This window comes from Clytia hemisphaerica, unplaced genomic scaffold (assembly GCF_902728285.1).
Source record: "Clytia hemisphaerica strain Z4C2 unplaced genomic scaffold, Clytia hemisphaerica genome assembly, whole genome shotgun sequence".
Taxonomy (NCBI): Eukaryota; Metazoa; Cnidaria; class Hydrozoa; order Leptothecata; family Clytiidae; genus Clytia; species Clytia hemisphaerica.
Genome location: NW_027104321.1, coordinates 126,632 through 142,341, shown reverse-complemented (window position 1 = coordinate 142,341; position 15,710 = coordinate 126,632). Strand labels below are relative to the sequence as shown.

The window sequence follows — 15,710 nt, the reverse complement described above, 5'->3', positions numbered from 1 at the left end:
GCACATCAAAATAAAGAAAAATTTTATCGATCCAGAAGCTTCAAAATAAATGCAGCAGCTTTTTCAGAGATGTGATTATACATTACAGTAAACACAGAAAAAGAAGATGCATTGAATTTTTTCGATTGAGAAGAAATTCTTCATTAATGCGTTTCTCTATCAGATTGATAACACTTTCGATGTTTTTGTTTCGATGCATAGATGAGAAAATGTATACTGGTTTAAGCTATGAATGGTCTGAAACAACATTTTTGCAACAAAAACTAATTGGGTTGAATTTTCGAAGTAAAAAGTGTTGATTGTTGAAGAATTGATGCTGAAAAGGCAAAGACACAGTTTTGTGGAGGATTGGGAGAGACACAAGAGACTTTTTACACAAATCCCTCGTTTTACCTGGTTTATGGTTTAATCAAAGACAAAGATATTGAATTTCCCTCGTTTTGTTATGGAAAATATTCTTGACAAGTATCAAAGAATTTCAAGTTTTTATGCATACATTCATAAAAAGAACTGTTTGGTTTTCACGAAACGAACGAAATTGCCGAAAATTGAATTTATTTACTTTGGGTCGTGTCACGTGTGTGTCGAGTTGTTTTGTAATAATTTCTATATATTTCATCAGTTTTAATTTCACTGACTTTTTGGAAAGAATGGAGTAAGAGCTCATCATCGTTTTTTTTTACGTTTTCCCATTATTTATTCAGAGAGTTCAGTTCTTTTCGGCTGTTTTGTTTTGATTTTCTCATGCTGCTTACCCAAATGTTAACCAAGTTTTATTTAAAGTCGTCCTAAGGCCTCGTAACACCCCTCTCTCATTACATTCTCGATAAATTTTCCGATCCAAAGAGGGGTTAGCCATTTCCAAACTCCTTTCCGATTCCATCTTATTCCCCATAAAATTCCCGATAGAATGAGGGGTCAACGACCTCTCAACTCTTATTCAAACTCGAGATATCGCATGTTTTCTATTTTGATGACGTCATCAACTGAAAATGACTAAAAATTCAGCCAAATTTGAAAGTCGTACTCAAGCCTTACAAACCCTCTCATCTCATTCCCCATACAATTCCCGATAAAATGAGGGGTCAACGACCTCTCCACTCTTCTTCAAACTCGAGATATCGCATTTTGAAGTTTTTCCCAAACCTGTGACGTCAGGGTCTCTTTATCCCTAATGTTGTCAACGGTCAATTCGTGAATTTTGAAATTTTTGCGGTCAACAGGTACCTTATGCCCCAAGGGTCCCAAAAAAACAAAAAACGTCAATTTTTTCTAAGGGAAAGTGGGTTTTTAAATTTGCGAAAGATTGACACTGCAGCGACTTCTTTTAAAAAAACGCTAATTTTCACGAAATTTTCAAAGTTGAAACATTCCAGAGGCTAAACACAGCGGAATAGCGGCTAGACGAAAAAAAAGGTGAATTTCCATTTTTAGTGCCCGCATATCATTGAAATTTTGTAAATTTTGCTTACGCGCATGCGTTTGCCAAAAGAGTCGCACTCCGCTCGCTAACGCTCGCTCCGTGCGTAATAAATAGGTTCAATGTACGAGTAGCGACATCAATCGTAAAAGGGGTTACGCACGGAGAACGAGTCTCGTGTTCGCAAAGCGAAAGGGATTCTACAGACGCCCCAAACCCGCCCACCAGTTATGTTAGGCATGTGAATGTTGGGGCTATTCGTATCATAAGAGGGGTGGCTTGCTAAAAAGAATCTCGTATATTTTTTTTGAATTGAGTATGTGTATGACAGGTAATATAGCATAGGCCCATTAGATCATAATTTTGAGTTTCAACCAATCAGATCGATTTGATTAAGGGATTTTTAAATTGTGAGAACGATAATAACAGGTTTTGATTGATACTGCCATTCGACCGCTAAATTTTTCAAATCGCCACTCAAAAAGTCAAAAAAGTGTGAAATTAATTTTTTTTTACATTTTAGAATAGATTTTAATTCTTCTTAAATAATTTGAATAAATAATTTGAATAAATTAAAAATAATTGTAAATATACATCAACATTACTATAATAACCTTTTCCAACTTAAAATTAAATATTAAACAAGGCGCCCAAGGGCGTGAAGGCCCAGCTAAAAAATTCTGTAATAGAGACAAAATACAAGGATACTTGCTACATGGTTAATTTGAAAAATAATCCGCAAAATAGATTTTTCTATAATTTCCGCTTTTGTTTTATCTTATGACTTATACAGTAGATTGATTAAAACGAATTGATTGATTAATCTTAAAACGAATTTTTCAGCTATTTTCGAACTCCCGGTTATTCGAAGTAAATTCTTATCCCCCTTGGAGCTTCGAATAACCGGGAGTCTACTGTTTTTTTTCACATTGTAGGGATCGATGATCAAACAACTGGACGACCCATTTTGCATTCCCAAGGGGTTGTGTGAGGAGCAAGAGCTCCTGAATATGTAAATATCAATAGTAGTTTTTAACATGTAATATATCTAGACACTGTCACTTTTTAATGGTACTAATAAAATCTCCCTTCACTATTTCACCCCACCCCCCTTTTTTTGAAGGGAAAATTGTACCCTTCGCTTGCAAAATTGATTGTCACTTTCTCCCGTCACTATTTCACAAATTGTCTGATATGGAGAGTTCTACCATGACCACAAAGAAAGTTTTGAAGGGCTAGATCAGAATCTATGCGGCAAAAAGTGAAGTCAATTTTGAATGGGATTTCTTGACGTTGGCAGGCGTCAGCGCAAATTACCTCCGATTGATAGATTAGAAATAGAATTTTATCTACATTCACAAATTTTGTGGCTTGAAAATAATTTTAACTATTGAATTTATGAAGAAAAATGATATCTATGGTCTTGACGGATTGGATTAAAACTTAGTTTTTTTTCTCTCTTTTACCACCAAAATAATGGTTATACGGATCTGTTCCCAAGTAGTAGCATTATAACAAATAATTGGGGTACTAAGCTAGATGGAGGTTCCCCGGCAGGGAATCCCCGTTGAGATAAGTGTGGAGAAAAAAGGGAAATAGGAAACTAAGCTAGAACAACGGAGAATTTTAAATGTAAACAAAGTCAAAGTGCAAAGTTTGAAATTTGTGTTAATTTGTGTTATATACTTTATTTTCAGTCCGACATTTGTTATATGTCTGAAAAAAGATTATTTCGATAGAAGACTTTTTGAGAACTCAATATTGGAGGCTTTAGTACAAATAAATAGTAAACAGTTTTCAGTTTTTCTCTTTAAGATCAATCTTTTTCAATAAACTGTAACAAAAGGAACAAAAGTTAATTTCAATCACTGTTTGTGATAAAAATATTTCTAATGTAAAAATTACTTAGCATACTTTAGAAAGTTACGTACCAAACCCCTGTTTTTCTGATCTAGATAGCAAAATAAGATTTTTATCAGCAAATCCAAAAGCACTTTAAGTACAAAATAAAAACCTGGCAAACTTTTTGTTCCCAGTATAAATATCTAATATGAAAATAATGTCAAAAAGGTAAAGAATAAAAATCCTGGGTAAATCTTGGTTCAAAAAATATATAATGAGTCCAATTTAATTAATTGTTTTACGAGCAAGGTCTGTTGAAAAAATGGGTCAGTTGGTCAGCACATAAATCAATCGGTCAGGCCCGTAAAACAATTAAATTGGCCTGGCCTAATATAAAAATAAGGTTGGAAAGTAAAGAATAATAACCTGGTACTCTATGTTCCCAGTAAAATACCTAATGTAAAAATGTCAAAACATGAAGATTAAAAACGTGTGTACCTAGTAGAAAATATGTAAAAAGTAAAGCATGAAAATCTGGCAAACTCTTTGTTCCCAGTGAAACCATGAAAAATTGAGTTTTTGATCCCTGTCTGAGAAACAAAACTCACTCAAAATTAAATTTTTGAAATCTGAACTTGAGAGAATAGCAAACGAATGAAAACAGTTGCAATTCAAAATTTGAGAGAAAATGAAGGTATAAGAGTGAACCTCTAAAACAAAATCGAAAAAAACTAAAATATATGGTCAGTAAACTAAAGAACTAAAGATGATTAAAAATGTCACTTGGATTTTGAAACAACAACTGTCTTACCAATTTCTTCATTGTTTAAAACTTTAATTGTTTTAATTTCCAACTTGATATGTGAAACATCAACCTTCTTACCGAGAAGAAAATCTGCTAACACTTCCTCTTCAAAAACAGTACCAGTCCAGACTTCACTATTGAGCACGAGGAAAAGCGAATCAATCCCCAATACAACTGTTTTGGACACCGAATCTGCAATCTGGATTGACTTACATGGGTTACAGCGAAATTTGTTTGATGTCAGTGCATGTGGGACCAGTCGTTGGCATATTTTGCATTTGGAACCGCATGTAAAGTCCTTGACCAACTGGATAACACCTTGAACAGATTCCATTTGCTTCAACGATGCCTTTCTTAACTTTTCATGGACAGATTTGTGTTTTTTGTCCAAATTGATGATGGTGATAATTGTATTTGAGTTGGTTGTGAGGGTCAGAACCCCATTTCGCTCTTTGACACCGATGTTCTTAAGTTCAAAACAGGCTTCTTCATTCTTTAAAAAAATTTCAATGCTATTGGACCAAACTGAGATGGGCATCTGGCCAGTTGTGTCCCCAAATGTAGCTTCAAGTAGTTGAAAGCCGCCTCTGGTAACCACTTCTCTATTGTGGCAAACAACACCCTTCGTGGTAACGTTGTTGTCCATCGCATCCCAAGAAGATTGAGCAATTTCCTGGACGGTCTGTCGTGGTGGCAATTTTGTTTCCATTCTGTCAAATGCCATGCTGCCCGGTGCTATTTGTTCGATTGAAGAGTGATCATCAAAAATTATTTCAGCAAAGTTAGGATTATCAGGTATGATTTCTCTGACATTCCTCAAAGTTACTGCCTGTCCACTTGTTTCGAGGGTTTGAAATTCTTGGCAAGAATTCGTTTTGAAGCAAACAGCACGTCTCAAATTTGAATTTTCGGAGGATTGTATTCTGAAGTTGATATGTTTCTTTTTCATCGGACTAGTTTGGTGAATGTAGCACGTTAAGGACTTTCGCTTGTTATGGTTGCTTGCCATTCTTCTTTCTATTTTGAAAAGATAAAAAGTAAACTTAAAATTTCTACCATGCCATGCCCTGTTTAGGAGAAATTTCCCCCCTCATCTTACTCCAGAAATCGTTATAGGGAGGGACCTGAGCGAGGGGGTCTTTACAAGAAGAAAGATTTCAGATATTCAATTTCTAGACTTTCAATTTATTAGGTTTTAGATACTTCAAAGAAATTTCTTGGATACTTTGAAGAAGATCTTGTAGTTTTTTTTAGGCAGGAAATCTGATGATTTGAAATCTTTATCCCTGTTATTAGAACAAAATTGAGCAATCTATAACGAATAGAGAGAAATAGCATTGCGAAACTTGCTGTGAAAATAATTTCTTGTAAAATGGATGCTTGATAATTACCGATTTAATTTGTGGTTTTACAGGATGTGTTCTCTTCCGTAGTCGTTGCAAAAAAGGAAGATGGTATTCTTGAAAAGATTGATGATTCGAATCGACTTGGGCACATTGATGATATCGGGCACTTATTCCCGCCACCCGCGGCTTGATCGGGCGGGTGGGGTGCACGCCTTCAAAAATGAAGCCGAGAATACGCTACAAGTTAGTTGCTTTCGCACCGCATGCGTATTATTCTTTCTATCTTGTGGCAGGCCGCTTTTGCGTAAGGTAAATTCAAATTTCATTTTGTAAAAAAGAGAAAGTAGGAAATATCGGATTTTTAACATTTGGCTAACATTTTTAATGTGCATCATGATACTGAAATTTCGCAATGGTTATTCGAAGAAGTTTTTGAATTTTATTTGAATTGCATCATGATCTGAAAAATATATACTATGCATGGAAATTTGAGTTTTAAAGTCTCTTTTTAAATCTTTATGAACGTAAACATGGTCGATCAATGAACCGGAAATATGAGTAGGTTCTTTAATAATCATTTCATACTCTTCTTCTAGGTATCCTTTTAAAAAGCTACTTTCCGCAGTATAATAGTTTTTGTTAAAGTCTCCGAGAATGATATGGGTTTTTTCAACTATATCCCGTAAATGCCGAATTTTGTAAAGAAAATGATCATTTTCAAGATTTTGTTGACGATATAGAAGAATGATATTAAGTGGAAAATTTACCATGGAATGTTTAAAACTGTATAAAGTGGCACCTGGGATGTCGTGGGCATCTAGTAACCGGATTTGATTTTTATTGTATGCAGCAGCAGTATTAGAAAATACGTGTTCATCATAATTGTTTGTATGTAATGATAAAGGTGCTAATATATTTTCAACTTCTTCAGAGTTATTTGCTAGTTGAGTTTCTGTCATAAATATTAAACCACTTTCAGAAATTGATCTATCATGCTTTATATCAATGGCATGTTTCTTTAGTGAACGTACATTCAAAAGTGAAATCTTGAGTCCATTATCATTAAGCAGTTCTTCATCAGTTGTAGTTTTCAAACTCAAATTTTCTCTCATGTAGTTATATTCCTCTGTGGCTTTAGTGTCACATCTTATTGCTTTTGTATTAAATTTCCCCATTAGGTATAAACCCTGCAATGAAGTAACACGGCTTAAGGCTACATAAACTTGACCAGCATTAAAATATCTTTGGCCGTATAAATCAAAATTGAAAACAATTTTTGAAAACGTCTGTCCTTGAACTTTATGTACGGTACATGCCCACGCTAGCATTAGTGGAAATTGAATTCGTTTGATTGAAGGGCGATGTCTACCTGGTTTAACACCAAACTCTTTCTCTATTTTTTCTATCGGCACTAGGTTATTCTCGCGTCCATAAGTATCGTTATTTTTCGCTTTTGTACCTATATCATCTTCATCCATTCTTAGATAAATGTGTGTCACTTTCCTCTCGAGGTTTAACTTTATATATTGTATAGTACCCATTTGACCATTGCAAAGCTTATCCTCGACATCGATATTTGAAGTTATCATTACCTTTGCACCAAGTTTGAAAGTGAACTTATGGGCTAGACCTCCAGTTTGCATTTGACTTCGTTTTAATGCATTACCCTTATCTTCTGGACTTATTTTGTCGGGAAATTTATCTATTGAGTCTACTTTTACTTCTTCGCCGGGTAACTCACTCAATTTTAGCATGTTGTGATCATTAACTGGTTGGTTTTCAGCCCACAAATGTACGGCATCCTTAGGGTATTCAGGATGGTCTTTATTAACGATTCTTTCCTTTAAGATATCAATATTGTTTTCATCGACGACGCCTATTCTAATGTTATTGAGTATATCTATAAAAACCTGGTCGCCTCGTTGTCTCATAACCTCCGTGAGCTCGACTATTTTGAAATGTCTCCAGCAATGATCAATATTCAAAAGGGCATCCGGAAAAAGTGAAAATATTGTACCACCTTTGATTGGAGGTAATTGATAAAAATCTCCACAAGTTATTATTGAAATACCAGCAAATGGAACGTTCTCAGTGCATTCAAAGATATTGCAAAGTCTTTGATGAATATGTAATAGACGATACTTTGAAACCATTGAAATTTCATCAATAATAATGACCTGTAGTTCTGAAAGCCGCTTTTGAAGGCTTGAACGGACACTGTCGTGGAGTTTATTTATATGTTTACTAAACTCATAGCCAGGGGGTAAGCTAAATACAGAATTAATAGTTGAACCGGCTACATTCACTGCGGCCACACCCGTCGGTGCCATGGTAAGTAACCGCTCTTTTGAGGCATCTCTTGATCCATAAGATAACGCTTTCTGCAAATAATACTTGATCGTATTTAAAGTGTACGATTTTCCACAACCTGCACTACCAGTTAGAAAGATATAAAACGGATCGGGCTTCGTAGCAGTACTTGTTCGTAAGTTTTGCGAGGTCTTTTTAGACCATTTTACAATGTAGTCAAACATTTCCCGCTGTTTTTCATTGAGGGATCGTATTCTCCTACTTAGTTCATTATCAGATATTAAAGGTTCTATTGGCTGAATAGGTGCTCCACCACTATAAACATTTTCAGTGTTTTCTTCATTATCCAATTCTTCTCCGCTTGCATAATTTCTTTCTTCTTCTCTTACGTCATCATTTTCCTGCTCACCGTAAATGTCAAATCCTCTAACATTTTCGCGAAAATTTAGCATTGCACCATCTACGGCATCGGCATAGGGTTCAAAAATTGCTTTATTTCTGTTGACAATTTCAATAACTTCGGGTGAGAACAATTTCTCAGTAAATGATCCTGAAGGTGTATTTTTGAGCTCTTCTTCGTTTCTAAAAGGATAAAACATGAAAAGTAGATGATGCGCGTGATGTTCGGGTTTTTTCTCTTTACTTGGTACATGATACCGTAAAACAGATTTATTTTTTCGTAATTTCAAACGCTCTTTACTTGACATCAAAGGTACCGAGTTGGGCAGTGCTAGGTCTGCAGCTTCAGCTGGGTCTAATTCGTCGAGAATTTCTGGTTGATAGTCATTCTCAATTTCTTTCTTTTTAGGTTCTAAATAGTAGTTCGACAAAAATTGAGCGTAACATAAGGCGTCCATTGCAGCATATCTACCATTTTTGAAAGCTCTGTTCGGTCTATCTATATATCGGTCCAGCATATTCTTTTTAAAAACATTTGTATCATCATCATCCATATTTAAAATTTCTTCTTCGCTTTTGCATACACGATAACGATTTTCTGGCAAGTTACTGTTTGCAAAAATTACACCTGGTGAGGTTTTTCTCAGCCAAATTTCTGGAAGTATTATTGCCACAGCTTCTTGAATTGACATTTCTCTTGACGTTCGGTATGCTCTTGACACAGATTTCATTTTTTCTCTAAGGGTATGATTTGAATTCATAGCCTCCTTTGCCGCCTGCTTCATAGCTTCAGTAGTTTGATCTTCAGATTTTGAAATATAAGCACACATGTAAGATACTGCTTTATGATAATCCATGACAGGCTGTATATCTAGATTTCCTCTCCATGCTAGTAAACCTTCTTCGAAGTAGTTATTTATGAAACATGCAGCTGGGGAGCGCTTGTAGTGTATTTGAAATCCCGTATCAGTTGAAATAGCCAGATTTTTGTAATAAACATCTTTCGGTATTCCTAGCTCATTTAAGATTTCATCGATTGATTTCGGTTCTTTGTAGTTATCCTTTAAAGGATCAAGTGTGTTATTGTATCTTGGGTCAAAATGATCGTCAATGTATTCTTTAACCGGGGACAAAATAGTTTTTCTTTCTTTTAATATCTCATCTCTGTTGCTAACGCTAGGGTCAATAGGCTTGGCAATGATAGTTCTTTCAGTAAAAAACCTTCCAAAGTGATATCTGCATGGTTGGTTTTTGTATTTCCGACAGGATTTCGAATGTCTATGAACTTGATATGTTGTCACTAATTTATATAACTCACTCTCCTTATCCTCTGGTAGATCGCATTTAACAACTCTGTCAATAAAATCTCGATATTCATCTATATTTTCGTGTGTTAATGTTGGAGCTCCTTCTATCCATGCAAGACAGTGAATATGGGGACTACCACGAGCTTGAAATTCTACCCTGATAGAATAATGTTTAAGTGTACCTCCCAGAGTGTCTTTCGCCAAAATAGTTTTGAAAAAACATTCAACGCGATATTGGAAATGTCTCGCCATTAAAACTGGATTAGACTGAAGAATTTCTGTTCGTTCCTTGTAGGTCAAATTTTTTATTTCTTCCTCTGTCATTTCATTACCCTTTATCTTTTGAATGATCTCAATTATTTCAGGCCATCTCAAATCAGCGCAAGAAAAGCTCATGAACCAGGTTGGTAGACCTAATTGTTTTACCATAGCAAGCGTTTCATATAAAAACCTTTTCCAGTAAGCTGGAGTTCCTTTCAAATTATTCATGAATCTAAAAGCGTCATCATTAGCTATTAGATTAGATATTGTTTCTTTGAAATTCTGTGACAAACGACCAGCAGTTAATCCCTCAGTTTGAATCTTCTTCAAGGCTGTGTTTATGCTGCTATTCAAATTCAAATGTTGCATTACAGACTGTGCGTAAAATATATAGTCCGAATCTGAGGAGAACTTTTGAGTATAATTTAGTAACCTCTGATTAAAATACTTGCATGGAGTTAATTTGATATCGCGTTTATAGGTATATCCAAATTTACCTGTAGGAAATAAATAAGGATGTGCAAGTATTTCACATTGTTCATCGCAAATAATTGGCAAAGGTTCTTTATCTTCCCCAGGCGCTATGGTGACATTTGAGTCATCAATAATATGATGAGCTAATTCTGGCACAAAAACAGTTTCGGAAGCTGGAATTCGGAAACGATCTAATGGGTTATCATTCTCTTCGACATTATCATTTTTGTCTACGTGCTCTGAATCTTCTTCATTAACGAAATCAATGTCATTACTTTCGTCATCATCTTCATTATTGATCATATTTATCCAAAATCTTGGAATATCGTCGACATTTATCTCAATGTCAGAATACAAAGGATTGTTATTTTTTAAGTACATCAAAATTTCTCTTATGAATTGGGGTCTAACTGGTTCAAAGTACACATTCGATTTGAAGCTCAATTTCTTTTTTAAAGCAACTCGCACTACACCGTTATTATCCATACCACGTGGTAGAATGTTACAAATATCATCAGCTTTAATAGGTACATTACAGATAGCTCCTTTCATTTTTGGCGCTTGACCTTTACTCATTATTGTTATTCTCTTAAACAAAAGGCGTTTTGCTATGATGACACGTTCCAGTTTTCTGATATCCGAGAATCTTTCTGGTAGATCAATGATTTGCAAGTCGTTAACCACAGCTTGACAAGGAATGTTATTTTTAGCTAGCTTTTTATTACATGTGTTACAAATGTATTCTTTCCCATCGAAACTAAGAACGCGATATTGAAAAACCTCTCCGTCTACACCACGATATTTGTTCTCGTCAAATAAATTGACAGTTACTTTATACAGGAGTCTGTTGCAAATGACGCAAATATAAAACGGGCCTTGTCGTATTTCCGTTCTAAATTTTTCTATTTTAGTCGCACATGTCCTACCTCTTGCTCTGTTAGTGGATCTTCGTGTCCTCTGTCTTTTCTGGTTAACTGATTTTTTCTCAGGTGTGAGATTTGCGCGCATTTTTGCCATTCTTTCACGTTCTTTTTTATTGGTGACTGTTTTTTTCTCAGGTGTGAGATTTGCGCGCATTTTTGCCATTCTTTCACGTTCTTTTTTATTGGTGACTGTTTTTTTCTCAGGTGTGAGATTTGCACGCATATTGGCCATACTTTCACGAGATTTTTCATTGATGACTGATTTTTTCTCAGGTGTAAGATTTGCGCGCATATCGGCCATTTTTTCTCGAGAATTTTCATTATTTGTAGTTATTTTCTCAGGTGAGAAGTTTGCGCGAAATTTAGACATTCTTGATCTGCTATGTTCGTTTATCTTAGATTTTTTTTCAGGAGTCTGGTATGCACTAGGAATGCTTGAGGCTGTGCGTTTTCTAAACCTAATCACGTTACGAAAAAAGGTTCTCAGATTTTGAAGAGAATCAACGGTAACGTTAACCTTCACATATTGAATTTCAATACCTTCAAACTCCTTGGAAAACTGATCAACATGGTACGCCGTTAAGTAGTTTTCAAGGTCAAATTTAGTCTGGAATACAAGCAAAACCGCCGTCCCTGTGCTTCCACCAAACATACCTTCCTCGTTTCGACTATGGGAATCAAATAGATAGTAAGAAGATTTATAGAATATGAAAGCCCTACTCGTTGAGCCCGCTAATATTATCCCGCTATTGTAGCCAGCCGGTATATCAATGAAATTTCGACTTTCCGAAGACAAAGACGAAACATTAGGAACTGTTCGTTCAAACTCGATTTTTGTATTTTCTATCTGAATTTGAAGGGGCAACTCACGGAGATCTAAAAATGTATCGACATATCCGAAACTAGAGTACAAATCATTACCGGTATTAAGAATAGCGTCTAAATCGTTTTGTGTCCAGTAAGTGAGCGATTTTACGTTTGAATAAACAATTGCTGAGAGAGACATAAATGTACATTGGGAGCCTGCAGTCCTACCGAAAATAACGGCATTGCCTTGGTGGGTCGATGCTTTTACTACCTTAAATATTGTAACTGGGCCTGGATTATGTTCTACATCACCCGATCGAAGAAGCATAATAAAAATATATAAAGCAATGGCTAAAAAGGGTAAGGGCTTAAATAATCGTGAAACCCCGTTGCTTGAAATAGTAGAGTTGACTACTAAATGACGATAAATTGAGCGGAGATCATATTGCCTTGTCCCGTTAAAGTTGCCGATTGAACTACGGTATGCTTCGATTGATATCATGTTTTGAAAAGGGGAATGTAAAAAAATGATAAATACGTCAGTTTCAAATATAATGTATATTTATTTTAATAGCCTATTGTTTTTTAACAAGTTAAAAAAAGCTGAGCAAGTAAGTGGTAAACAATGAAATGTCAAAAAAATCATAAATACCGGGTTAGCCAATGAAACACAAGTTAATTGAATCAAGTGAACTATGTAGAATCAAGTGAGCCGAGTAATATCAAGTTAGCGAGTAATATCGAGTAATATCAAGTTAGCCGAGTAATATCAAGTTAGCCGAGTAATATCAAGTTAGCCGAGTAGTATCAAGTGAGCCGAGTAATATCAAGTGAGCCGAGTAATATCAAGTGAGCCGAGTAATATCAAGTGAGCCGAGTAATATCAATTGAGCCTAGTAAAACCAAATAAACTGAGTAAAACAAAGTATTCGAAGTGTATTCTGGTGAGCCAAGTGAATAGAGGGGAATCCTTTAAATCTGAGTTAACTGTGTAAATCCAAGTTAGCTTTTTATAACCAAGCTATCTAATGTAAATCCAGATTGACCAGAGTAGCTATACACTGAATGATGTGGACTTCATGAACCCTGAAAAATAAAAACAAAAACGAAATTACCCAAACAGTCACGTTCAACTGGAGTATACTACCATGTTCATAAATCGTAAAGCTCAGGAAGACACTTGCTTTTTGTTGAAAATTGAGGCATGCAAGCATTTATAGGTCACAATTTTTTCGCACAACATAAAGAACCCGAGATGAAATCTGATCATGATGTTTTACAAATACAAGTGAAAATCTCATTTCCAAGCTACCTTAAAGGGATAACCAGATAAAAAATAAAATTCAGCCCAAAGATTCCTTCCATAGTCCTTAGCAAACCAAATTTTACAGGCTACTTGTTTTTCAAAGTCGAAATATTTAGGTTTGTAATTTTAATTTCTGCTGGAAAACAATAGAATTTCAACGTGAGGTACGTGTGAGGTACGAAAAACTGAGATTTCTAATTGTCATATCTTGACTCTGGAATGTTATTTCTCTAAAATATTTGGAGGGCTTACTAAGGACCATGGAAAGAATCTTTTAGCCAATTTTCATATTTTATCTTGTTATCCCTTTAAAAGTTTCAAAAAGGACAAAAAATTACGAATCAAAAAAAGAAATCCTTCTCTAGACTATAGCCAACAATGGCCTTCTCTTTACCACGTTTCCCCCAGCCTCACAAAGATTTTGCAGTAAATGGTAATACACAACTTGATTTTTCACTTAAGTCATTAGGTTACCAAGCCTTTTAATGATAAATCCTGAAGAAAATCAAATTCAAACTCACCTTAAGATTGGGTATCAATCAATCAGTGGGAACCAATCCGTCTGGATATGATGTACGATAACAGTCTTGATGTATATGGATGATAGATGGTCCAAAACTGTACAAAAAGAAAAACAAATATGATTCTTATTAACAAAAAGTACAATCATTAGGCATGACCTGGAGTAATACCTTTAAGGGAACATTTTTTGCCGAGAACTTATTTTGGCAAACAACTGAAGTCAGCAAAAATGTGAATAAATATATTATAAATTTTGATAAGAACTTATTTTGGCGAATGGCCAGGCAAATCTTCCCTTTCTATTACCTTTTTTAAATGATTGACGACAAGAATCAATTTTGGTTAGAACTGAAATTAGTGAATTTCAAGTTTTTGCTACCCCAAGTAGAATTTTTTTCTTCATTTTGACCAGACAATCTCAATCGAACGGAATTGAAATTCGATTGTCGAACGCAAACAAATCTCAATCCAACGGCAGAATTTCAGGTAATATTTGATTCGTTCGATTGAGATTTTCGTAAAGCAGACGCCAAACGACCTGCGCTGCACTTTTTGTAAGTGGAATTGCCTGATTCTTACCCCTCCTACCTAGCCATCAATTTGAGAATTAACCTTGCAGAGTTTTTGTATTTCGCAGAGTGTCTTGTTGCAAACGGCCAATCAATTTTAATCGTTTGATTGCGTTCGATCTGGTTCGATCATTGGTTCCGTTCGACTGAGATCATTGGTTTCGAGTATCGACCGACCGACGTAATCGATAGAATAGCTGTTTTCAAAATAAAAGCAGACACCAAACGACCCAATAGTGACCGGCGCTGCACTTTTTGTATAAGTGGAATTGCCTGATTCTTTCCCCCTCCTACCTAGCCCTTAATTTGAGAATTAACCTTGCAGAGTTTTTGTATTTCGCAGAGTGTCTTGTTGCAAAAGGACAATCAATTTTAATCGTTTGATTGCGTTCGATCTGGTTCGGCCATTGGTTCCGTTCGACTGAGATCATTGGTTTCGAGTATCGACCGACCGACGTAATCGATAGAATAGCTGTTTTCAAAATAAAGGCAGACACCAAACAACCCAATAGTGACCGGCGCTGCACTTTTTGTATAAGTGGAATTGCCTGATTCTTTCCCCCTCCTACCTAGCCCTTAATTTGAGAATTAACCTTGCAGATTTTTTGTATTTCGCAGAGTGTCTTGTTGCAAAAGGTCAATATTCTTATGATACTACTGGAGCACACAATAGAGATTTACCTTTATGAATGGCAGCAGCAGTCAGTGACAGTAAAATCTTGATTTATCTTCTTACTTCTTGAACTCTTTACTTCTCAGTCTTTGAGAGAAAAAGAGATCACGCTGAACACTCCACGTTGACTTGAAGATAGTCTATGTAGGTGGTAGACTATACGAAATACAGACAATAACAAGATACAGTCTTCAGCCATATATCAACATATGGCTTTGTTCGGCTTTGCTAGAGGATAGATAATTGTATGCTAGCCGACAGACAAAATTGACTATGACGATCCCTGTCGATCCCTCTACATTATAGCGCTATGACGATCCCTGTCAATCCCTCTACATTATAGCGCTAAGTTTAGCCTGGAAAATATATGTACTCTCGCGGAACACCGCCTAATTGCTTTGCGTAACTAACTAACAAACGTACGGGCACTGTGCAGATGAAAGGCCCACTACGCTGCGCTGCTGGGCCAATAACGTATCAAACCATATATTAAACTCATGTATGTATCTTACGTCATGTCATTTCATTCATGGACAAAAAAATTTGCAAAAAAAGAACAGGAAAAAAGAGAAGTCATTCTTCAAATAAAATCATGTGCACCCAGTTAACAAGAGTCAACAAAAACTCAATTTTAGCTAAGTTGTTAAGAATTTCTTATGATTCATTATTTGAAAATGGAAAATATATCATACTGTAAAACATATACATTATAAAAAAAAACATTCTACCGCTTATAAATGAAAACG

The 15,710-nt window shown here is 35.5% G+C and overlaps 2 protein-coding genes across 2 annotated transcripts; both read right to left on the bottom strand.

Annotated features, from left to right (window-relative positions):
- Positions 1 to 3,207: 3,207 nt before the first annotated feature.
- Positions 3,208 to 5,551, bottom strand: LOC136817611 (uncharacterized). Its single transcript, XM_067073938.1, has 2 exons — positions 5,459 to 5,551; positions 3,208 to 5,084 (listed from the first exon to the last, which is right to left on the bottom strand). The coding sequence occupies exon 2, from the start codon at positions 5,074 to 5,076 to the stop codon at positions 4,042 to 4,044; it is 1,035 nt and encodes a 344-aa protein (XP_066930039.1). The 5' UTR covers positions 5,077 to 5,084; positions 5,459 to 5,551; the 3' UTR covers positions 3,208 to 4,041.
- Positions 5,459 to 15,437, bottom strand: LOC136817610 (uncharacterized). Its single transcript, XM_067073937.1, has 2 exons — positions 13,722 to 15,437; positions 5,459 to 12,980 (listed from the first exon to the last, which is right to left on the bottom strand). Exon 2 carries the CDS (start codon positions 12,394 to 12,396, stop codon positions 5,830 to 5,832), a length of 6,567 nt encoding a protein of 2,188 aa, XP_066930038.1. The 5' UTR covers positions 12,397 to 12,980; positions 13,722 to 15,437; the 3' UTR covers positions 5,459 to 5,829.
- Between the last annotated feature and the right edge of the window lie 273 nt (positions 15,438 to 15,710).

Bases quoted from the DNA above. Each gene is read 5' to 3' on its own strand.
- LOC136817611 (XM_067073938.1), bottom strand. From the start codon at position 5,076: ATGGCAAGCAACCATAACAAGCGAAAGTCCTTAACGTGCTACATTCAC.
- LOC136817610 (XM_067073937.1), bottom strand. From the start codon at position 12,396: ATGATATCAATCGAAGCATACCGTAGTTCAATCGGCAACTTTAACGGG.